This window comes from Drosophila santomea, chromosome 3L (assembly GCF_016746245.2).
Source record: "Drosophila santomea strain STO CAGO 1482 chromosome 3L, Prin_Dsan_1.1, whole genome shotgun sequence".
NCBI classification, from domain to species: Eukaryota; Metazoa; Arthropoda; class Insecta; order Diptera; family Drosophilidae; genus Drosophila; species Drosophila santomea.
Window position 1 is genome coordinate 5032612 of NC_053018.2, and position 25583 is coordinate 5058194.

At 42.0% G+C, this 25583-nt stretch overlaps 3 protein-coding genes across 5 annotated transcripts; 2 read left to right on the forward strand and 1 right to left on the reverse strand.

The window, feature by feature from the left end:
• Window positions 1-1600: 1600 nt before the first annotated feature.
• On the forward strand, window positions 1601-20812 carry LOC120449753. 3 transcript variants are annotated; one of them, XM_039632387.1, is made up of 5 exons: window positions 1601-2042; window positions 7761-8553; window positions 19523-19779; window positions 19857-20275; window positions 20350-20812. In XM_039632387.1, the coding sequence occupies exons 2-5, from the start codon at window positions 7802-7804 to the stop codon at window positions 20479-20481; spliced, it is 1560 nt and encodes a 519-aa protein (XP_039488321.1). In that variant the 5' UTR covers window positions 1601-2042; window positions 7761-7801; the 3' UTR covers window positions 20482-20812. The 3 variants fall into 3 exon arrangements, with proteins under 3 accessions (XP_039488321.1, XP_039488322.1, XP_039488323.1); XM_039632388.1 differs by having other exon boundaries at window positions 1601-2017; XM_039632389.1 differs by having other exon boundaries at window positions 1601-1748.
• A 288-nt stretch (window positions 20813-21100) lies between these two features.
• LOC120449223 (syntaxin-17) lies at window positions 21101-22805 on the forward strand. The gene is made up of 3 exons (XM_039631595.2): window positions 21101-21522; window positions 21577-21823; window positions 21882-22805. Exons 1-3 carry the CDS (start codon window positions 21454-21456, stop codon window positions 22469-22471), a joined length of 906 nt encoding a protein of 301 aa, XP_039487529.1. The 5' UTR covers window positions 21101-21453; the 3' UTR covers window positions 22472-22805.
• Window positions 22806-22819: 14 nt separating this feature from the next.
• On the reverse strand, window positions 22820-23649 carry LOC120449224 (protein LLP homolog). Its single transcript, XM_039631596.2, has 2 exons — window positions 23359-23649; window positions 22820-23218 (listed from the first exon to the last, which is right to left on the reverse strand). The coding sequence occupies exons 1-2, from the start codon at window positions 23542-23544 to the stop codon at window positions 22964-22966; spliced, it is 441 nt and encodes a 146-aa protein (XP_039487530.1). The 5' UTR covers window positions 23545-23649; the 3' UTR covers window positions 22820-22963.
• Between the last annotated feature and the right edge of the window lie 1934 nt (window positions 23650-25583).

Here is a 25583-nt window from a genome sequence, read left to right on the forward strand (position 1 = left end):
GCGCAAATCCTTTTGACATGTCCAATGTGCTCAGCGTTTGGACAGTGGGCAGCTATTCTGTTGCCAGTGGCTAATAGTATGAGGCAATGCACTTGGAGAAATAAAGTGATTAATCAATAAATTCCTCTTCTGAAAGAGAAAATATCTATATAACTTAGCAGACTTACAAATGGCTTGGAATGCAGCTTTAAATTTAAAAGTACATTTAAATAAATCTAAATACAATAGTTTTTTTCGAGTGTGGCTGACAGTAGCACTCTTATGATGACAACGACAGATCCAGCACCCGATATGGACAGTAGGGCTGGAAACGAGTTCTTCGCTCTGGGATTGGGATACTCGATGTGAAAGATCAGCGAGCCGTGGCCTAAACTGGCTGCCCGGCCAACGGTGGGTAAATATTTAACTTAACAACTTGCCACCGACCGGAGAAGAAGCAACAAAAGAACAGCCGTGGCCGCAAGAACAACAACGGCGGACCATAAAAAGCATAAACCGCAAACTCCAAATAGTTTGTACTGTGCCAGGGAGTGTAGAGATGATATCCCTATAAACAAAACAGCTGTAATGCACTCAAAAGCCAGCCAACGACCAGCCGAGGGCATACCTGCCCACTGCACCGCCCACTCCGCCCACCACCCACTCCGCACCTCAATCCTCCCAAAAAGAGTTCTTCCGCTTCGCGAACTCATCCGCTCCTCAGTTCCAGTTGCATCGAACAAAGGAAGCCAACTTGTGCCCCATCGGTCCAATTTTGTTTGAGCGAACCAGCCAATGTGCACCGAACATGGGCTTCGACTGGTCTGACAGTGATGCACAGCTGGCTATTTCTGGCTATAAAAAAATCTTCATGTTTACAGATTACTAGAAAGTGAATTACATCTGTAAAACGTATCAACATTCATTTGATATTTATCAAGATGAAAATATGAGGAAAACCTGTTTTTTTGAGTCCTGTAAGCTCACAGTTCTATTTTTTTTTTATTTTTTGTGGCATATACATAAATCTATATAAATTTATCGATTTCAGATTTAGTTAAGGACAGACCTAAAATATCGTATAAAAAATTATTAAATCATTTTCACAAATTTATATGTTCATGTGTTTTTACGAAAGTTGAGTACTTGCATTGAATGACAATTTAAATGATGTAAACAAAAAGTATTTTGATTTACAGATATATGAAATATGAATGTTTAAGAAAACAAATAAGTATTTACCGAATTTCGGGGTGCTTTTAAAAGTTTTACCGAAAAATAAAACATTTAATTTAAAAAAAAACAAATAAATATTTACCGATTTTTAGGGAGTCTTTGAAAGTAATGTGTTTTCCCGAAATATTAAATTGTTTAAGAAAACAAATAAATATGTACCGAATTTCGGGGTGCCTTTAAAAGTAATGTGTTTTACCGAAATATGAATGTTTAAAAAAAAACAAATAAATATTTGTCGATTTTCAGAGCACTTCTGTTCTGATTCCCAAATTTGTATATAAATTAATATTAGCTCATTTTTCTGACAGCACTGGCAGCGGCGTTGATCGCCGATCGTTAACTGGACTTTCGGTTTCGGCCGTGCATTTTCAGTTCGTCTCGGGACTTCTAAGCGATCGGTTTGGATTTCGTTAGCTCCGCCGCGCCAGCTGGAAATTTGTATCTCAAAGATCGCAGCAGCCAGTTCGATCGGTTTTTTGCGCCTCCTGGCATACGGAAGCGGCTAACGCAGAATCCGGAAAATCACAAGAGCCGTAAATTTTACAAATATTCAAGTATACGAGTATACACGTTTTAAAAGGCCAATTCACGGCCATTAAAATATTTAATTATACACAATAAAAAGGCGCAATGCCGCGTATCTGCTTAATGTCAGCGCGAAAACTCAATTCAATTTATTGTTTGTGATTGCAAATTTGGCATAATTGTGCATTGATTTATACGCGAGTGTTTTTCGGGTCATCTCTATAAAAAGGCATTCAAATCTGGCCGCAGTTATCTCTGTTTTTCTCTGAACTCGCGGGTCAGTTGGAATTTGTTTGCCGTGTGTAAGTCACATGCAAATATTTTTAATTAATTGCAATTACTTATGAATTGAATGTGTGTCAAGCGACGCGCGACATTTCCTAGTGCATTAATCTTGCTCAAATTCACATTGCCGATCCTGTCTAGGAGTTACATGTCACTCATGGACGCAATTTGCATTTTTGTGGAGCGACCAACTAAGTTGGCCGTAACCAAGTGTCTTTCATTTATGTGCCTTGGCTGCCAAACAATGCCATAAATGGATTAGGAATTAATTATCGTGAGAACTTGAAGACAATGTCTTTATTGAAATCTCGTCAATAATTCTGAGTAGTTTTCTGTGTAAAATTTATGATAATTTGTATACGGTAATTTCCATCTTAATAAAAGGTCTTTAAGACAGTGTAATGTGTTTCCGTGTTGTCTTTAATGAAAATTTATTGATTTCGAAGTGGCGAAATGGCTCAGTAAATTGTATTTATTTCAACATTGATCTGATAAAGAATTTAATCGTTGCTTCTTTTTGCGTAAACAAAGGTTGCGGCTGTGTCTCATTTTTTTCTTTAAGATAAGTTGAAAATTAAAACCGTAAATATTATTTTTTATATAACTTTTTTCTTTCACTACAAATATGAACATCTTTTTAGTTTTATTCCATTTTGATGTCAACACCCAAAACTAAATATGTAAATCAAATGACGTTACCGCCATCAAAAATTAGTGTAAATAATGTGACAAAGCGGAAAACGACACAAATCAAAAATAGATGTATTAATACTTTCCATTGTTTAGACTAGTTTGGCCAACAATTATGCATATATGTATGTAAGTATTTATATGCTTGAATGAGTTTGGTTTTTCGTTTGGGCCAGTGCATTCTGCATTCAGACACATATCGTTTAGCAGGTGAGCAATCAAAAATCGAAGTTTGGGGCACGATCCGCAGAAAAGCGATCGTGCCTTCCTGCATATCGTAATGTCTATGCAAATGTTATCATGGGAAGAGCCACTGGAAAGAGGAGGCGAGGGGGGTGGAGTTTGTTGGTGGCGCATGTCCACGGGTTTTCTTGTTTTTCCTCGCCTTTGCTAATTAAACAAAGTCATTTGCATAAATTACGCAGCTAACGCTAACGGTGACTGGGTTTATGTCTTTTGTCTGGCTTAGACTTGGGTCAACATGAACTATGGTATATATATATGTACATGCATATATGGATATACGGTAGAATATGGGCAATGGGTGTACGGGGCAAGTGTGGGCGTGGCCTCCGCCCCCTTGCAGCTGCAAAGCAATTAGCAAAAGACTGGACATGCCAGCAAATTGAGCTCTGCTGTTGCCGTTTTTCCTTTGGCCTTTTTTGGGTCGCTGCAATTGTTATTGAAATGAGTTTTCGCATTTGCAGTTGAACTTGCTGGCGATACGTGCAGTGAAAAAGATACATTTATCTCACGGCTATCGATCAGAAATGAATGATTGCCCAATCAATAGAAACGTTCAATACTTTTAAGATATAAGTTAAAATAAATTATTTAAAGGATAAAAATTTGACTTAAAAGGACTGTATGTGCACTTATAAACCCCTATCTTCATTTAATATATATTATAAAAATATAAATTATTTTTCTCAGTGTACCAAAGAGGGGTTGCTGAGACCTAGGACTTTTGAGATGTCAAACTGTCGATGTTGAACACGTTGCATAGTTTTCGCTTTTCATCTCTGACTTTGTTGGGGGAAGAAACGCAGCCACAAAGGCCAACAACATTCCTTAAATTGGATTGAAAGTAAAGTGTAAACAAAAATTGCGATCGAACGACCGACCCATGGTTTGTTGATCTTGTTAAAAAATAAAAACATTCCAAATGAAATAGAGGGGAGGGCACGTCAAAAGTAAACGAGATACAAACGCCGCGGAAATGTGTCATGATTTTGCATATTAAAGACAAGCGACACAATATCAACAGTTGAGACACAAAACAGCATGTGAAATGCTGTAAATGCGCTATCAAATGGCCAAGCGACACACACTATTAAACACACAATTTGTTGGCCGTGATTTTTCTACCCATCACAGCTGTCTTGGCTGTCTCGTGGGAAAAAAATCAAGACGAGCCCTGGCAACGAGAACAATAAACAAAGCGAAGGAATGAATGAAATGTGTAACCCAGCCGCAAATATTTGGCAATATGTCAGATAAGATATATTCGATAATCCGCCCCATCACATTGGGTTATTGAACCCAGAAAGCAGCGTGAAAATTATATCGACAGTGGGTGGCTTTTCCATCGCTTTTCCTCTGCTTTTCCCTACCCCATTTTCTCACACAATCACACGATGCGGGTGCGATCGATCGTACATCTAGTGCAGTTTTCCCGAGATCTAAGGCATTTTGCAGCCCATCTCGGCTGCCAAGATAATGTTAATAAAAGCAGCGTTGAAAAGCGTTTGCAACAGCAACAAATTGGAAAATTCGACTTTTCCTCGAGCGGCCATAAACGAAAAGGCTGCAGAGTTACCAAACAATTTCTGGTTGTTGGGGATTCTCCGCGGCAGGCGGCGTTAAGCTCTTAGTTTATCTCTTTATAAGAACTTGAGGAGCGGCCCCGATTACACAAAACATAAATAAAAACGCCTGCTAACGTGGCAGCTGTTTGGAATTGCACAAAAAAATGTTTAAAAAAAAAAATACGAAGAAAGAGCCGGACTGAGGCATTTAATTAACATTTAAATGGCTGGGCGTCGGAAGAGTTGTTAATTTAAATTACATTCCGAAAAGCGAAAGATGATCAATTTACACGCCATTGAGCACGGGTAAACAGACTTTGGAAGCGAAGAACATCCAAAAATACCGTTAAAATTTCCATAATGATCTGCTTAATTAAGTAATTGGTGCAGTTTTAGTCACGCCCCGCACATGATTAATTTTGAAATGCAAAAATTTCTATTTATAATTCAGAGTCGTGTCATTCTCCCCACATTTCTCCCAACTATTTGCCATGACAACCCAAACATGTTTCTGACTAGCTCGTAGTCAGAAAATCAAGAATTCTTGATAAGATCGATTTTTTAATGAGACATAAATATTATTGAAATATTTTTTATCAGAACAGAATTGTGTCATTAATTTTGTTAATTTTTGTAGAGCTTTAGACACTTTTATTTTTTTATTTATAATGTTTGCATATTTATATTATATTTATTTGTTTGCTTAAGCTTTTGGATAACTCTGTTGATCCATGAACCATATTTAATGTACATATGTAGCTGTAGATTAGATTACCTCATATCTAGAGCTCACCGTATCCCAAATCTTTATAAGCTTCCTGATACATACATATATATATGTTTGCCAGTACGCATCTCTGGTGATTCATTGGCCATAGCTCATGTCTGGGTCAGCTCACAGTTGCAGATACAGATACAAATACAGATTCAGATTCAGATGTAGATGTAGATATATATAGTTTCGGCTACAGCTACTCCCACTGAATCCGTGTCTTGTCAGGGTGACAAAAATAAAGTTGACACTTTCCCGTTGAGAAAAAGTCCACGCCTCTATAGAAACATTTAGCCCGTGATTTATGTGCTGGGAAAACAAATCAATAACATTTAACACACACTAATTTCGAGACCCACAGCACACAGAAATGAGAAAAATGTATGGCAGCCTTTGCATAAATTCCAGCTAAACAGCTAAAATGCAACCCGGCAACCCGAAAGTTGATTTATAAATGATTCCCAAAGCAATGCCAGCTATTAATTAGAAATATATCAAAATATTGCCGCCATTCGGCAGTGGGCTGGATCTTTGAATATCTATATACTCAAGCATATCTGTGGATCCATCTCGATCTCCACCTTTTCGGGTTCAGACAAATGCCGCTGGATTTGATTTATCTGCGGACTGACCGTTTTTGGCAATCCAGCAAGGTCAAGGCGAGTTGTCAACGCGGCTTAGATTTCAACGGAATCAAGTTGTTTTTCACTCCACTTCTTATATGTACATATGTATGTATATACTTTGTTATATTTTTTTGTACCCTTTGTCTGCAGTCTCGATTAAGTTTTGTGGCGGCGCCCGAAAAACCTTTTTACCATTTTTATTTTGCGTTTTTGCATTTCTGGGAACTCTTGCAGAGTTATGACAACTGGTTTTTGGGGGCTGGATCTGACATTTGGCAGTCATTTGAGTGGCAGTCGAGCCCAAGGGGTTCCAGGGTTTCACTTACTAAGCAGCTTAAAACCACACCTGATTGATACTGCCCCCTGTTTCATTTCTTTTTTTCCCAAAATGCATCCGAGAAAAGGGTCAGTCTTTGCACATTTCCCTTACAATTTCTCAATCCTCGAACTTTGGCTGGGTTTTTTAATTAGCGCAGCAAATGCTAATGACGACTGTCATTCGAACCCATCAAAAGTTCTGCGGAGTTCAATTGCTCGATGCATGCACTGCAAGAAAATGAGTACCAATTTTAGATAAGACTATTACTTATTTGTCATTATAATGGCACAATAAACTATGGTATTGTATCTGTGTTAGCTTCTACAAAAAATAATTTAAAATTGCTTTTCCTTGCAACAAATTTGTTTTCATTCTGAATGACTTTCAGAAAAGTACTGAGCCTGTCAAGACTCATATAATTTTTCAGTGTGCACAGTTTTTCGAAATTAAAAAACAAGAACGGACATATGTATGTTAGATCCACTTTAATGAGCTGGGCGTTGGGAATCATAAATTCAAGTGGAAGCAATGAATATTAATAAGCTCACTGAGCAATTGCAGCAATAGTTTTTTTATGGGTTTTTTGGGTGGTGCTGGTACTGTGGCTATTGTGGGTGCTGTGGGGCATTGTGGTGCACTCCACTGACAAATGAGATGCCACTGCTCCACAATCCCGCAGTGCGTGAAATTTTGAAAAATGCCCCCGAACAAAGCCAAAATTGATGCACTTTTTCGCTTCCGGCTTCGGTTCACTCCACTTTGCTTCACGTTTTGGCATCCCCTGCCGGTTAACTGTTAACGCGTTTACTTTTCTTTTTGTTTAACGTGTGATTTATCAGCCAAAAAAAAATACAAAAATTTAAAAAAATAAAACCGGGAGAAGTAATCACAGTCAGTGTCTCATCATCGTCGGCTGCGTTGAACAAATTGCCTTTGTCTCTGGGCTAAAATATCGAACCGTACTTGGAAGTGTTGGCCACTCGACCATGAAAACCGTTGGCCCCATCAAGAACTGGGTTCGGAAAAGTATATTACTTCCTTAAAACCATAGTGAAGGTTACTTTGAAGATTTTGAAACCAGCAATCATTGTTTGTTCTTAAATCATTTTCAAAAGCAAAAGTGGGAAGTATTTTTATATACATTACATTTGTTATGTTAATTTTTAATAATGGATTCCTAAATGCAAGTTCTACCTGTAAAGTGTACTCATTTTTCGGCTTGATCCTTTGGCTTCGTCTAGAGCCTAGTTAGTACATTTATGCTACCTTTCAATTACCGATGATGGACAGACTGACAGACAGGTCGGCGCTCCGTTGGACAAAGGAATCGGTAATGAGGAGCGTTGGATCCGTCTTGTTGCTTACATTAAGCGAGACTGGCGTGCAAAATGCCTAGGAATTTGAATGAGAACGAAAGTGAATGTAATTGGACGCAGGATGGGGGTTTTCATTTTAGCGACGCTGAAACAAGTTCAGCACTTAATAAAGTCACGCTTATTTTATGTTTATTTCACTTGCAGTGCCATCGAGTGTATTAAGATAGTGGGACGTCACCATCGAAATGCCAGAAATGATTTACTCTAACCTTTTCCTGCTGCTCTGCTGCACAATCCTGCTGCTCGGAACAGCGGTATCAGGTGTACAGGATGCCAGTACCAACAGCACCAGTCCCCAACATCCCCACCAGAATCGAACCCATCGCGGACATGGGCACAGTCATCGAACGCGTCATCAGGGTAACTATTTGACCACCCATCAACATCAACGGCAGCAGCGCAGACTGCAGGCGCTGAATCAGGCCAAATCGGATGTGGAGCTGCTGCCCGGGGTCACCATGCAGGAGGTCACCAGATTACGACGTGTTCAGCCCCACAATCCCTATCATAAAGTGCAGACACGACGCCTGCACCAATCGCGAAACCCCAACGAATGGGATTACAATACGTACAACATTCTGACCAACACCTTCGGACCTCCGCCACCGCCCATGCCGTTGTCACCTCGATATGGCAAGGGCGAGGACAACACCCAGGATGTGGAGTTCATTGGGGTGCGGGAGCGGGGCAGAGGCTACTCATTCGTGCCATCGGTGACGGTCACCACTGCGCCGCCACCGAATCTGAATCGCAGATCCGCGAGTCCTGGCTCCCGCAGCAGCATCGGCACCATTCCACCACTGGTGCCGGCCAGAAGGGGCTACAGCTACACGACCAGCACAACTGCTCCTCCATTGAACACCATCACCACCGACAATCCCTTCGAGACGAACACCATTGGTCGAGGCTATCCCACAGATCCCAAGGAAATGGAAAGGTAAGTGTGTTGAAATGGTCCTTTTGCAAGAATACTATTCTGACCTGTAAGCTATCATGATAGATAACTAAAACCTCCTAAGAGATACAATATCTTATCTAAATTAACCAATTAAACGGCACCAATCCCAATTCGCCTCAATCCAATCGATAACCTTGCCATCAGCGGTTCATTGAGCCGCGGAAAAGAGTAATGATTTTGGGCTCCACCCCTGGGATAGACGAAAATGAAGATGACGCTGAAGGTGGAGTTGGAGTTGGAGGATGTGGATCTTTTGGGCGGGGCGTGTCCGATTGCATTTATCAGAGAGTCTCGGTGCGGCGGTTCAAGGCTGTTGCAGCCATAAATATGACCAAAAAGCCGGACTGGTCATGCGGTCTTACCTTTGGCCCAAGATCTGCGGCTTATCGCGTCGCACATAAATTATTTAAATATTATGACATGCCGCGTTTTCAATGTCAGCAGCTGCGCTTCGTGGCTAATTCAAAACCCAAGACGAGGCAAGACCAACTGCTGGCTGGCTGGCTGGAAATTAGCTCCAAGGCCAAGTGGCCGTGATATTTTCAGATTTTTCTCAACAAGCACTTCAATTGTCGTGTGTCAATTGAAGCGAATCAATGAGCGCGCACTTGTGTTCGAAACTATTGCAATTGCAGCTCCTTCAGTGTAACAAGCAGATCTTCGCTTAGATACGACTGGTCTTTGCCCTTGTTATGTTTCCCCCCTTTTTTTGTGTGCACCACCCATTTGGCCAAGATCGTGGTGGCATTGACTCGAAAAAGGCAGTCGGCCGTTGTCTTTAAGGTAATGAACTTTAACGAGTTTTCAATTGCAAGTTGTTTGCCCGATGTTTTCTAATTGGAATTAATGCGACTCTACTTAAGGGCACTGGCATTCCAGCTGCAATCCGACGCCTTTGCATTTTGCATCTGCCACGCGGTACAACACCGCGTATGCGCAATCTGAGCGCTTATGGCTCGTTCGACATATGCGACTTGGTGGTGGAGTTGCAAATTATGACACTTTTTGATTTATGCGGCAACTGCCAAAATCACGCCACAAGGCAAACACACAGCCAGCATCATCAGTCACAGCACAGTGGCAAAAAAAAAATAGCCGAGGCACTTGAAATAAATTAAAATGTCAAACTAGATAGTTATCGCAAAATTATTAATCTGACTGCGGGCAATTATAAATGTAATTCGACACTTATCCGTTGGCTATATTGGTTATATTTATGTGGCCCAAATGAAATGGTATTTATTTCTATCTATATAATAAATCTGCCCCATTTTTTAATTGATATTTCTCGCAGTGCAGCGATTGTGCAAATCTTCTATTTTCTGGCATCATTTCCACTGTGATTGCCTCAATACGTAGGCGCTGCTGCTGCTGCTGCTGCTGTTGCTGTTGCCTTGCCCATTTGTTTCTCTATTTATTTAAGCACTGCACGTGCAACGCCAAGATACTTTAACTGCAACTGCAACTGCGACTGCGACTGCAAGTGGCAAGTTGCAACAGAGCATATGGAAATTACTTTTCGTACGGATTGGCTTCGCCTGCAGATATTCACACGCCGCCATCAGCACATAAATCCCCTTCCATACTCCATACGGCGATCGAACCTGGTCAATGGGTAATGGCCAGTGCAACGATTCAATTGCGGCTACGTACTCCGTGTTAATCAGCGTCATACGCGGCGATTTGCGGATAAAAGTGAACTTAAGTCGTTTTCCGCTCCTTTGGCAATGAAAGCACTGGAAAAAAGTGTTAAATGTGTCTTTCAAATCTCTGTAAGACAGCTTAAAAGTGTGCTGTGATGAACAAGGAATTACACTTTAAAACTTTTTATAATAAAAGTATCAAAAGTAAACCTCTTTTCTTGCTGTGCACTGTGCCAACTCGAGGCGCAGGAAATTTAGTTTTTAATTATCCACAACGTGTTGTAACTGCATATGCAAAAGCCAAAACATTTGAACCATTCGAAGTTTGTTGTCTGTTTGGTGCAGTGTTTTGGCTTCTGTGTGATAAATTCAATTGATGTCTGCAGTGTTCATGTTTTGGCCAATTTGTTGTTGTTTCTGCCGTGGCAGTTGCTGTTGCAGTTGCAGTTGCATGTGTCTGACACTTGATTGATGTCTGTTTTCAGCCGGTTTTGATGGCGCGGCGCGCTGATCGTATTGATTGACTTTTGATTTGCCTTCGCAGTTGCGCCATCGATTGGAAGTGATCTGAAATGCGAGCCAAAGAAAATTAATTATAGATCTTGTACTCTCTATGCAAGAAGGTGTCGATTCGGGGAGGGCACTCATACTTCAGTGGCGTGTCCCGCTTAAATGCCACTTGCAACGCGACTGCGAGTGCTGCAAGTACATGCAGCCATATCATACAGATATCTGCAATGGCCTAGCATAAAAATCGAAAACAAAGCAGGGCCTTGACTTCAATCAGGCGCAGCAATAAAAGCCAAATGCAACAATTGGCAAAAGCACAATCAAATGCGACAAGAGCCAGCGCCGAGCTATGTGCACTCCAAGCAGCACTGTGACCCCAGACAGCACTGAAAACAATTCGAGCTAAGCCAAATATTTAGTAATTTATATAGCTTAGGTATTTACTAGAAAGGTTGCTGCACTTTCCTCCAAGTGTATGGCTCAGACGTTGGCCCATTCGCAAATGGATGCGAAGTCAGGGCTCAAGACCGCCGCCTGCAAATTGCTTGTCAACAATCGACTTGGGCTTGGAAACCCAAACCCCAAACCCCAAACCCCGAGCAGCAAGCTCCAGGTCTGCGATAATTATGGACACAAAGGGGGAAACTGGGGGCGAGTGACGAATGATTTGATATGCTGCGCTTGGAAAAACTGCACTTAGAACGCGGCTGGGCCTGTGAAAATTCGTTAACATTTTGCACCGTGAAGCATTGTGCTCAATGGCTACGCCTACGCGTGCCCAGCTAAAAAGGCAGAAAAATTGAAGTCTCGAAGACAGTGAGACTGAAAGACCCCTAGACTCTGGAGCTGGAGTTTGAGCTGCAGCTGGAGAGGCATAAGCTTAACTGGGCTTATCTGAAGTCCAAGTCATGCCATCAGACCATGGAAACCTTGGCCCAGGCAGAAGCTCGCTTAATGAGTTTTTCCTGGGATTCGTGGATTCCTGGGCAACTTGAAACTTGCAACTTGTACACGTGCTCATCAAAAATCAGCGGCGAACACGACTTGATACGACATCAATTGAACAAATTGCTTGACAAATGCAAATCGCTGATTTGCCATCTCAATATTCGCTTTAATGAAGATGGATTTCTCATTCAAGCCGCTGGAAACTTTACGAGCCCCCTATGGAAACCTCGTTATTGGTGGGTTTACGACTGCTCGCTCAAATTGGTGACCCCGATTGCAGCATTAGTCATGGTCAGTGTCACTTTAAATGAATCAGGCTGGGGTCCTGAAACCTTCGAGGGTTTTTTCTCTCTGGAATTTTCAAAAAATATATGTGGGTCAAAGGTCTGACCAAAAAATTTGTTACACTTTCCCTCAAGTGTGACATGTTCGGTATTTGTTGGAGTATCACTTTACCTCTGCCAGTTGAGTTATTTACCCCCACTCGTTATGGAAACCTATTCAAATGAACCACAAAGTAATTAATGCATCAGGCTGAGTGGAATAGGAAATTTGAAGAAAGAATAATATTATCTTTACTCAATGTTAGGAAAAAACTCTTAGACTTCTATCATATAGTTTTAAGAGTATTCTACATAAATGTGATATATGTAAGAATACATTAAAGAAACAACATGATAAATGTAATAATACATTGAAGAAACAATAGTGCAATAACAATGAAATTTACAATGCATAGTTCCTTGGCTGAATGCAAGTTATATAACTATCTATCACACACCTCAGGCCTTACCATAAAGCAAAAATGAAATTTATTAAATGAATATGCAAATCACTTTTCATGGTCTGAATTTACGCCTATTGTCTGCAGCGCTGTCCACGCCATGCAATTAGTGAGTTTTTCATATAAACATGAGTAAGTCGCTCAAAACTCGAATGGGCCAGTGGACAGTGGACACACTGGACAGTGGACAGTGGACACTCTGGACAGATGGACAGACGAGCTCGGTCACAATGGAACTGCATCGGCTCAGCGGTAATTTGCAAATCACGCAGCTTCGCATCTCAAGTTGAAAATTGGGTTAATGCAATGCTGGGGGGGATTGGACTGAATCCGAGATGGAGACCGAAAAGCAGTTCCCCAAAACCCCAGACAGATTACATGGAAACCCGTTCGGGGAGTGGTCCGGGATGGGGTGGGGGGTTCATGGGGATTCGGATGGCGATGGCGATGGTGACGCTGTCTTTGCAATGGGCTTTTGTCTTGCAGCCAGTACAAAATACGAAATACAAAATACAACATACAAAAGACAACAAAACTGCAAGCGCCACACACGAGCTCAAATCCAAAAGTCGAGCCAAACATGACGCACAAAATTCCTGCCATACATGCTCTACACTTTAAGAATCATTACTTGATTTTGATTGATAAAAATTTAGTGACTCATAGAAGCGTAATATATTTTATAAGCGCACTTCTGGGGAATAATTTAATTTTTACCAGCCGAATGCTGCTTTCAAAGAGATCTACGAATATTAACTTTGCCAATCGTTTAGATGAAGTCATTTCCTTTGCTTGACTCATCAATCATCGTCATTTCAAGTTTCTTGATTGAAATCACAATGCAAATACGCAAAGTCCAAGAAATATTAAATTTAAACAGATTAGCTTTGCTGAATGAAAAATTTGATTGGTACAATTTATTTATTTCAAGAACTTATAAAAAATCCCCTTTTTTACTTATAAAAAATATGAATAATGCTGAACAGATAAATTGGTGCCCCAATCTAATGAAAATAAACTTTAGAGCACAAGTTGCCTTATTTAAATTTACACTTTTACCACTCACTTTCGCTGAGTGTAGCAGATAAGCATGCTAGCCAGGAGAGCATACGAGGCACGCCATTTGGCTTACTTAATTATGTTGCAATTGGATACCAAGCGGTGCAACATACCACCAGGGATTGGGATTGAGATTGGGATTGGGTTCGGAACTGGAGTGGTATGGGGAGTGGGATAGGATCGGTGGCTGGCGCTGCACTTGCTCGACTTTTGGCTGAATGACTGAGATTCGCTGGAAAATATCTTCATCTGGGCCATTTCGGCAGCAGCTTCTTTTATCTGGTTGCCCAAACGCGGCGCTTTCAAAATGTGTTACGGCCTTTTCACTCGTCGTTGCGCGATTTGGATCTCAATTTCAGCATTAGCATTAGGAGTAACAATGTAACAAAGGTAGCCGAGAATGGGCTATGTTAATTTGATGAAAATTTGTTGTGTGCGTTTGCCGTTCGGTTGCGCTTTTGTTAGCAGTTCATCGGAAAGACGAAAAAGCCGCTGAAAAAGCTGGGAATACGTACGTATACGTATGCAGCCAAAACAACGTAAGAAAAAAATAAAATGGAAATCGTGCACGCCTCTTGCATTTCTCTGGCGTTTTCTTCGGATCTTCTTGGGTTTTTTTTTTTTATTTTTTGTTTCTTTCTCGTTGCGAGTTTGTGAGTTTGTGAGTTTTGGAGAAGGGCAGAGGCTGCAGCTCACGTTGCCACTAATCGGATTTTCGGCCACGGCTCGACACGGCTGTTGTTTAAACAAGTTTGGGGCATTAATCATGATTTACAACACACCGACACACACTCTCAATCGCATTCACACTTGGCCAGCGGAGGCTGCCACACAGAGGGCACCCAAAACCAAGAAAAAAGGGCCCGAATTAGTGGGGGATTGCAGCTACACAAGAAGAAAAAAAATAAAAGAAGAGAAAAAGGGAAGAAAATGGGGAGGAACCCATTGACAGGCCCACAGATCGCTTATCGCGCGATTATGTTGTACGGAAAACTCGAGGGGCCACTGAACCCCACCTTCTGGGCATCCTGGGCATCCTGCATCAATCCCTATGTATATAATCAGCTCAGATTACCACAAAATAGTGCTCCATCTTCGTGGGCAAGGAATTTGCAATTGCAATTGCCATTTTCATCTGCAGTGCAACTGAAACTCGTACGAGTTACCGCCTGACACTTGCGGCAATTTTCTTTTCACTTTTCGCAGCAAATTCTTGCTGCGTCTTTTATTGCATAATCTGGCCAAGAGAGCAAGACAAATTTACAGCCAAATTAGAACTGGCTGGCTGCGGTTAGCCGTGACTGGCGATTTCTGCCACAATTTTGTGTAGAGTACGACTAAGGGGGCATATGGACTTTGACAGCGAGTTTGCTTAGGAACTCCATTAAATTGTATAAATAATAACTTTTATGTGACATAATCAATTCTTTTAAATGGTATTTCAGTTCCAGCTTTTCAAATTGTATTGCTTAAAGCAGCAGCTACAGGTGATGTGAAGCCTGGAAAGAAAAGAATTTGCTGCTTGGCATAGGCCAACACATGTTGGCTAACAAATGATGGCTATATATTTTCCCGATGTGGAAAAGTCCAATCTGATTTGTTGCTGACAAGTACTTCAAAGCAGTGAAGAAATTCCAGCAGTGTTTGCCTTTTTCGATGAGGAAGTTGCATCCCAGGGGAATAGACATCTCGACTGCATGGCCTTTTTTTTCTGGCCGGGAAATTCCCTCCCTTTTGGCCTGAGTATTTGTCCAGTCGCATATTGGATTTCCACTTGAGTCGTCGCTGAGTGCTGTAATAATTTTCTTCGCTAAAAGAGCAAGAGCAAGAAGAGGAACAAAACCGAAAGCGGTGGAGCTGCCTCCGATTTTAGTTGCACTTGCCCAGACATGCGGACATGACTGAAATATTATTAGAAACGGCGAGGCAGTGCGTCGTTGTCGACTTTGTGGCATCTTCCTGGGATCGGGAGCCGTGGTCACATGGGCGTTGCATTTTACGCTAAGTAAGAATCCAAATAAAGCTGCGGCAGCTGGACCAGGAAGCACGTCTAAAAATGTGTCTACTCCCCCGGCTGCTGCTCCTGGTCGCCTCCTCCAAAGGCTTCTTTCTTGTCGTGGTTGTTCCTCCTGATTTCTGTTCGTTTCTGTTCTGTTCTGTTCCTCTTGTCGCTGTTGTCGTCGTCTTGGTCGTGTTGCAAGGTACACTGAAGAAAACTACCCACAACTGTTACCTCTCATTACTTAATTGCATATGTTAGATTGTAAAACATTGTTGTAATTTTAATGTTGCCTACTAATCTCCTTGTTATTTTACTATTTCAACTAGCTCCCTTTGCCAGCATAAATAAATTGCACACGTTTTTTTTTCCAGTTTAGACAAATGCAGAACGGCGTAGTGGGTGAGTGCATCCAACTGGCCTAATGATGCAGTGCAACTCCGATCGCTCTGTTCTCGAATTGCGCATTTGCTGGCCGGGCCAATTTAAATTCTAATTTCATGTAGCAAATCAGATTGGCTGCCCAGTTGGCGGACCACAAATGGCCCAAACAGTTAGCCAAAGTTACCTGCATTGAGTTGGGGTTTTAGCCAAGTTTCGGGGCCTGGCTGCTGGCATTTGGCTTTGGTATTGGTCTTGGTCTTGGCCTGGCCCAAACGCATTTTCACTCCTCCAATCCAAACGCGGTCATAAAAATTCATTTTACGACCCTGACAACAATATTTTTATGTTTTTATAAATTTATTTCACATTTTCATTTGGAAACCAGATACGCGAAGCTAGACTTGCACTTTTCTCCGGCATATCTGTGCTGTTTACAGCCGTTAAGTGTCGCCAAGTTTTTGTGACTTAGGTTTTTTACTATTAGCCTTGTTTTTTAAATGCATTCACGTTGCAAAGACGTTGTAAAGATTGACAAAATGCAAACGGGTTTCCCAAAATGACCCAATCTCAAAAGAGCTTAATAAAAATGATTTAAATCGGGTTTAACTCCATTGAAAGGCTCTTTATGGTTTCTAATGGCTGGCCATCTAACTGGTGTTTCATTTTGGCTAAAACCCATTTCATCTGCCTAATTTGTTCAGCTATAAACAAATTTTCAGCGCTACACAAAGGAAGTTTTAGCTGCACACTCTTAATAAATTACAATGCCCATCAAAAGGGTTTAATAAGATACCCAAGGTCCGACTTATTTCGAACACAATGCGACGTGTTAAAGTATATGCATATTAAGTGTTGAAACTTAATTAAAAAGCAAGCTTAAGTGAAGGGAATAATATTTTGATGCCTTGTTAATATTTATCAATTTACAGAGGCTTTAGGAAAGGATCTCAATTTAAATAAAAATATATGGCTGCTTATTTATCTTTCACTTCTGGTTTTAATTGAAAGTCTTATGGTAGGGCGATTATATTTATTGCATCTATAATCTATACAATCCTTTTCCGTATAGTTTTATTGCAGCATGGGAAATGACTCATCTTCTTGAGGGCGGGGATCCGAGACTTAAATGAATTCCGAGCTCTATCCATTTATTAGCCCTGGACCCATCTGCACACTCCATTAAGCCCACACACCCGCTCGGGGTCACCTTTTTGGCCTGCAGCCATCGATGGCTCATTAATTTCTGCGTGGCGGCCAATGAAAATAAATCGTAAATCAATAAACCGCATTCGACGCTTTGGCCCGTGTTTCGAATCTGAGTTACCCCTTCCCCAACTCTTTTCACATTTTTAACTGCCTTTCTTTAAGTGCATCTTTTGGGTCTCCTTTTGGGTCCGCTGGAGTGGCCAATATTTTGTTGTCTCGTTGCGTTTCTTGTAAAATTTAACAGTTTTCATTTTTTGATTAATTGGCCCGCTTGCAGTTTATTTCTGGTGGCTGCTGCTCTGCGTCTGTCTCCAAAATCGAAATCGAAGCAATTTTGATTGATGTTTTTATAATTTTATGGGTCCGTTGGCAGCCAAACCCTTGGACTTAACTGAACTTTAACTTCTGCTGAAGGCAATGGAGAACCTTAAGATGTAGCCACAGGTGTTCGGGCCTACAGCAATTAAAAATTCAAATTTAATTTTAGCCTAAACGTTTCTAAACAAAGCAATGAAGCCATCCATCCATTCACCAGCACACATGCATGCGATTACACTTTTTTGTCTGGCGCTGTCTGGCGCAGCGGGATATATACAATGCGCCGATGGGCGGAGGGGGCGGGGCAGATCGGCCTGGGGTCGGGGTGCATCCTCTGCAATTGCACGGAGGAAAAATTTGTATTTCACACGTAATTATGATTAGGTATAAATGAATAAACTGATTTTAAAACAGATGAAAGTACCTGTCTATGGATTATAATTATTTGTTTAGCCACAATGATATTTTAGAAGTAAGTTAAAACAATTAATGCGGAATTGATTTTTTCTGTGCACTGAATCCAATTGGAGATTTATGCAGCCAGTGGATTGGATGTGGAATTGGGAATGAGCATTCCATGTTGCACTTTGTTGGCACAGTTTCTGCTTTTCGGGAGAAGACTTCCGCATTTTATTTGGCCGTTCTTGTTATTGTTGTCGATGGAAATGGAGGCCAGTATCTTTGGCTTTGTTTGGCGCCCTTAACGCTCAGAATGCTGGCGCATAAATAACGTGAGAATTATGGTACAAGAGAAGCCAGTTACAGCCAACAACATACAGGAGAAAAAAAAAATGGAAAAAATTGGAAAAAGAACAGGGCATAAATATGCATGCGCGGCAATAAAGAAATTGGTAAATGTCCCGGTCGCAGGACCATTGTGGCCAACTGTGTGCCACTTTCCGCTTTTAAATCGCGAAATTTTGGCCAGCCAAATGGCCAGCAAAAAGGCCAGCGGTTTTGTGATCGCAGCAGTCAGTCGTCGTCACTCAGTGGCCACGTCACGCGTTCGCAATTGTTTTTGGCCCGCATTGCCAATTACGACACCATCAGCGAACCAGCAGCATCAGTTGCTGCAGCCGCAACAGCAGCAACAGTAACTGCTGCAGCCACATCAAACAGCAGCGTTTATTCGCAGCCCCACAGCCTGCCAATTTATGGGATGCACCTCGCTTTTGGGCCAGTTTGCATCGTTTTTTTTTTTGGCAACCAAAATCAAAAACCGCTTATTATCAGCGCTTTTTATGTTTGGCTGCTTGGGGCCAAAGGTCTAAGGAGCATTGGCACTTCGGTTATTGGATTTTGGCTGGGTTTGAGAAGCACAGGGTCATATATAGAGACTTATTATATAGTGTGAAGTTAGCATAGTATAAACTTAAATTGCTCCCATGAGTTTTAATGTGTGTGAAGTTATAAAAAAAAGGCTAGTTTTTTCACAAATATTTTTAGTACGGATCTGCCTAAAATGCCAAACATTTTATAGTCCACAGAAATATTAGTTAAAAAAAATATAAGCACAAGACTTATACATATTTGCGTGGTTACCTATCGTGTTGCACAAGAAAACTAAATTGGATTATGGCTAATATGGAATATCCATGTGATATTTCTGTCAACAGTTTGACAAGCCTTCAAATTTGGTTCGACAGCCACTGAACTGTCGGTTGCGTGAACTGGAGCACTTGGTTGCCATGCTGCCAAGTGGCCATCTGGCTGCTCCTCCGTATCTGAGTCCGAATGGCGGGCAAGCAAATGACATGGCTGACATGGCTGCAAGTCATCGGTTGGGAGCGTGTCGTGTTTGTCATCGCAGATACGCGAACACGCTAATATCGTACCCAGTCCAATCGGATTCGAGTCCAATCCAATCCGCTGGCACCTCCAGACACATGTGACAATTGCCCAGATCCCACTCCCAAAAACAACCTGTTGGCTCTGCTGCACTGTCGTTATGACTGTAATTGGCCGAAGTCGTCTGGAAAAGTCAGTTTCACTTTTGCAGATGATGAGCCGCTGATTTGGGTCAGCCCCACCGCTCGAAACCATTCCAATCCAATTCGATTCACACCTCGCTCTGGTTTTCCTTGCAACTCATTACAGGCGGCACATTTGCATGCAACAGCGCACGGTCACGATGCCAGTGAAACGAACGGAAGTCTACAGTCGTCCCACCTGGAAGCACGTGGCCACGCCCTGCCAACCGCCCACTTTTAGTGGCCAGAAGTGCACCAGGGTGCAGGTGGTGCACGAGCAGGCCTACCGGGATGTCATCGATCACAAGACCGCCCAGCAGATGACCTACGACTGCTGCACGGGTTGGAGCCGGGAAAACTCAAGGTCGGATTCGTGCATGAAACGTGAGTCTTAAATATAAATTAGTTATATCCAGCTTTCTAAAATATATATTATAATTATATCTTATAATTATTTGCAGCAATTTGCTCAGGAGGCTGCCAAAACGGTGGCAATTGTACGGCTCCAACCACCTGTAGCTGTCCGCCTAGTTTCACAGGACGTTACTGCGAGCAGGATGTGGATGAGTGCCAAACGGAGAAGCCCTGCGATCAACAGTGCATCAATACCCATGGATCCTACGTCTGCCGCTGCCGTCAGGGATTCGTTCTGCAAGCGGATCAGCAGAGCTGCAAGAAGGTGTCCACGAATGCGGAAGATGCGTTCGAGGCTCGGGATCTGGAGAACGACATCGATGATACGGACGCGGAGGTGGCCACGCGGCTCCAGAAGATCGAGAAGTCCTTGGCCAATGAGCGAGTGCACACCAACGAGCTGCAAAAGTCGCTCCAGGCCACCTACAGTGTGGTGGACACACTCAAGAGCCGGCTTAGCACGCTGGTAAGGATTAGATTAGTATTTGATATTCATATTTTTCTATATTTATTTAAACAATTACTTTCGTATACGCGCAGGAAAAGCAGGCTCAGGATGTCAGTCGACTGCAGACGAATCTCTACAAGACGGAGTCCCGGACCAACAAGCTGGAGGGGATGCTGAACCTGCTGCTGAAGTGCCGGAATGGCCCCAATGCCAACTGCCCCTAAACAGAACTGCATTTCCCTACGCTATTATTAAATGTTAGTTAACTTAATTGACCACTCCGTTCATGTGTAGCTGCTCCTGCTTGTAAGCCATTCCCGAATGCGAGTCGAGTGCCTCTGTAGTCTGTAGAATCAGCCCTCGGATCGGGCTATTAGTACTTAAGCGAACGTGTCATAAATGTATCGAGATCTGAAGTTATAGCCGTAAGCGCACCACCGCACTCTGCACCACCCCAATGCGGGTGGTGCACCGATTAGTTTCTGCATGTATCTGTATATAATTTTAATGTATATGAGAAATCACTGCACGAATAAATGCATTTTCTGATTTAAATGTCTGAGTGTTTTTGTTTTGGGATTAACTAGAGAATGAATTAAAAGTAAATTACTGCAATATAGCTACAAAATCCATTATCATATACAGGAAGTCTTAATGCGCAACATACATATTTTTTATTCTATTTTTTAACGGCAATTATTGTCAACAAACTACTATTTCTTTGACCTCGGCTGTAAGCTGACCTTTAAGCGGGGATTCCCACCTCACAAGTAGCGGGGACAATCGATAACTGAACGAGTATCATCGAGTGTGGGCTAGGCTGCGCAATAATCGGTAGTATCGAGCCTTGTGCCATCCCTATCACCAATAACAAACAAATAATTGGACTGCACAATAGAAATATTATCAGTATAAATATAGGGGACAAGACCAGCATGATTGGAACCATGCCACCGTAGTTTCATTTACAACAACAAAGCATTACTCACTGCAAACAGCGCGAAAGGCAAGCCGTGACGTCACTGGCAAAACAAAGCAAAAACTGCGCAGAAAAACCAGGGAAATCTGTTAAGCAAGGTCCATCGAAAAAAAGGGGCGGGGGGTGTTATAGAAACTGATCCCCCGGATTTCACTTTTACCACAACTAAAACTGATTAAAAATCAAGGCGGTGCGAGCTCAAAGTATTCAGTTCACGATGACGCGCGATGAGAAACTGCCACTCAAACAGGCGGAGGTCTCCATCCAGAGGTTTCAGGATGTGGCAGTAGGTATTATCCATATCTTGTAAAGTTCGAAACTATTTCCTAAGCACTCGTAGGTTCCCCACCATCTGAGCCTGCTGAAAAACCATCGCAGCAATATAGAAAAAAGTCTGGCTCTGGGCGATTGGCAGAAAATCAAAAAAGAGGAACTCAATGCTCTGAGGGTCATCAAACAGATCAAGAATCTCCTCCTGGAAATGGATGCACTACGGGAAAAAGTGCGGGAAGAGGATCTGGAACGCTTTGATGACCTAATGAAACCTGGCAGGGAAACTGCCTTCGCTGGCATGAAGGAATTTGCGGGTGAGTTCAAAATGTCTTTCTTAAAACTTTGGATCCAACTTATCTACTGTAACTTCAGAGCTCCAACTCAAATCCCCCACCTCCACTTTGAGTTCCCAGTATGACGACGACCTGGACACTCAGCCACAGGAGGTGGACATGAACTGTTTACCCGCTCACCGGCACATGCCCCAGCTGCAACTCAACTTCCAGCTGGAGGAACACCAATTGGCCCAGAGGCAAGCCTGTCTGGATCAGATGGAGAATCTGCAACAGGAGATCTACGATCTGCACGGGATGTTCCAGGGAATGCGTCAATTGACTGTAGAGCAATCAGTGGCGGTGGAGAAGATAGCTGACAATGCGGAGGAAGCTCTGGAGAACGTGCAACAAGGCGAATTGAATCTGCGCAGGGCGCTAACCTACAAGAAGGCCATGTACCCCGTAGTTGGAGCTCTTCTGGGCACCTGTGTGGGTGGACCTATTGGACTGGTGGCGGGTATGAAAGCTGGAGGATTGGCGGCGGTGGGATGTGGCATACTGGGCTTCACCGGCGGCTCCGTGCTGAAGGCCAATCCCAACGTAATGCATGGCAACATCGAGGAGGAGCAGGTGGAGCCCGATAGCGAGTCCACGGAGAGACTGGAGCTAAAAGAGAAGCCAGAATGACCCGCAGGAGGAAGTGCCCGATCCGCATCTACGGCTCTGGCCACCACGCACATCTGGTCGGCGAATACACGGCGTTTGGAGGCAGCCACCACCGGAGTAATTTGCAGCGTCCGCAGCTATTGTTCCATTCAGTAGAGTTTTGACACCGATTTTAGTTCAATATCCCCATTTTGTGATTTTCCACGTGCAGTAGAGCTAATAAGCATAATGTAACTCCACTTTGTGTATAGTTTAAGCGTTAGATACTTGTTGTTCACATGACATCGCAACTGTGTGTGTAGATTTTAAGGCTTTAAAATGCAATAATAACTCGTAGCTTTAACAATGTTGAGAATGTAAGACTATAACTGGGTTTTTGAGAACTTGGGCTTTAATATGCAATATAAACTCTTAGCTATAACATCTTTGTAGAAAAAGCCTACAAAATCTCCTAAACTAAGCGAGGACTTATAAACTACGATAAGATACCAAATGGGTAACCCAGTCCCGGATTTAAAGGGGAACATTAACCGTGGTCCAGGCCTGTTTGAAGTTCTTTTTCTGCGAGTGCTGCTTCTTCCTTAGACGCTTGGCGGTCTTCTTCTTCTTGAACCACGCAGGATAATTGCCGTACTGATCCTTGAGGGTTTTGCTGTTGAAAATGTGATCCACGCCCGTCTTTTCGTTGGTCACCTTGACTTTCTCGCCCTTCTCCAGACTCTCCTGGTGCTCGTAGATCAGTTCTTGCTCCTCCTTGGATTTGGCCTCCTGATTTTGGATCAAAATTTTTTTTTTTTAATAAGGATTCAAACAGGTTAGCATCGAACTAAGTAAAGCCGGTTTTTGGTACAATATCCATATGTATATCCAGATAAGGCAAATACGTATATTTGTAGCTAGGTACTTACCCTTTTCAGCTCCTTGGAGGTCTTGATTTCGACCACATCGCTGATATCCTTCATGATCTCATTTCCATCGGCATCTAGGAGTCCCAGAGTTTTCTTCAGTCGAATTAACTCCTTGGCTTCGTAACGCGCTTTCTTTATCTTATTCATTTCATCGCGGCGTTTTCTGGACCGATTGTTTCTGCCCATTTTGGTTGTCGGATATCAAGTAATTCCCGAAAAAGTCGAAGAATAAAAGAAATTGCGTTGAATTTGCTAAAAACGTAAACACGTGTGTTCTTGTTAGAGCTGGAACGAAGACCGATATTCCTTCGATCTTTTTCGACTCGATCTTATCGATAGCTCAAATAAAGTAATCGACCAGGGCTTAATTTCAGTAATTTAGCCGCCAAGTTTTGAAATTTTCGATTTACACTAGAATTTTTAAAATAGTTTCTTTAAATATAGCTTAAGTTTAGATGGTATGGAAAGTAAAAGCAATTTTGTTAAATGTGTGTATTAATTTATATGTAAAAACTACTTATGTGTAAAAAATATCACATTAATTAATTTTTTTCTTTAATGCATATAAACTATTACTTGTCTAAAAACAACTAATTAGGCTTATGTGGCTTTTTCCTCTTCCTCTTTTACTTACCATTTATTCCCTCTCCTCTACCATTTTCTCTCTGCTCTCAGAATGCAATATGACTTTTGTATACAAACAAAATCAGCTGCTGAAGAGAAAATGAGAGGCTTGCCAAATACGAAAAAGAATCAAGTGAGAAATTATAGTGGCCAGGAAATGCTCTATTCTACTACAAAATCGGAATTTTATGAAAATTAATTGGGCTTTAAATTAAATGCATATGCAATGAACTCTTCCTGTAGAAATTTCAATACTTTACGATCATAGATAAGGCAATTCCTTTAAGATTTATATTAATGTCTTATTCAAATTTAGCTTAGAAGAATTTATTTCTTTAAACAAATTTTTAACACATACAACTGTTATGGCTAATCAGCTAGGATGTTTCAAGTCTACGAATACACTTACATACACTCACGTTCAGTGACATAGCTGGGTTACTTTTGATTTGGATAGAGTATCCTTAGTGGCTCTCTTGCACATGCGCAGCAGCGGAAAGTGATGCGGAGAGGCAGAAACAGGGTAAGTGTGTCGAGCTCAGCTGTAGAGCCACCAATACACGGGCAGCGCACCAACACCAGCGCACAATGGAGGCACACACACATAGGGGGCAACCAGCTTTGCTGGCCAGTTTGTAGACCTTCTGCCATCATTCGCTCGTCAGTCGTTGTTGCTAGCATACGTCACGGAGTTCCTGTAGCGCTGCTCTTCTCCGCACTTCTCACCCCCTCAGTTAAGCAAAAAACGGAAGTAATCAGCACAAAAAACCCATAAGCACGGCAATTAAAAAACATTTCGAAAACTGTGCAAAAAGCCTTGCTGGTGCAAAATATTGCAGAGAATACGGGGAGATTCCGACATCGATCGATCAATAAACTCCGGGCAGCAAGTAAGTGCAGTTTTAACCCCCAAAATAGCAGGAAAAAAAACCTTAAGCGGAAGTCCTTCTCCAAGGAAAGGACATTCACACTCACACTCGCATTCGCACCAACACATGCTCAGATATGTTTCTTAAAAGTTCAGCTGCAAGCCGATTTACATGTACACACATCTCAAGTGCAGCCAAGCGATACATACGAAAAAGCAGGAAAAAATTCTGATTGCACCTTCGCATCCAAAGAGTTCACACTTTTGCGGCTGTGTGCGTTTTCCTTGGCTTTCGGTCAGGCCTACAGTTTTCCTTCTTCACATGCACTCACACACACACACACACATGCACACAATTTTCCCCCAATTGTATTTGGTTGCAAATCGGCCGAGTTCCTTGTTAAGGGGATTTCCATTCTGGGCATCTAATAGCCATAAATTTGACTTGCATCACGTTTTCAGCATTTGTAGCGATCGTTATCAGAGCCGTGCCACATCTTAGATCTCTGGCATTTCCCAGCTGAGTGCACTGAAAAAAAAATTGGCCCAAATTCTGCATTGCAATAAACTAATTCAAATGGTAACCATGTCAACATGGAATATAGAATTTGTGTAAACTTTGTTTACTATATTCTTAATATAAAACGTTCAGCATTTGTCATTTCCATTTTAGAAACTTTTCTCTCTGTGTTCGGGCTTATGTATATAGCTACTGCACTTTGCCCCACGATCG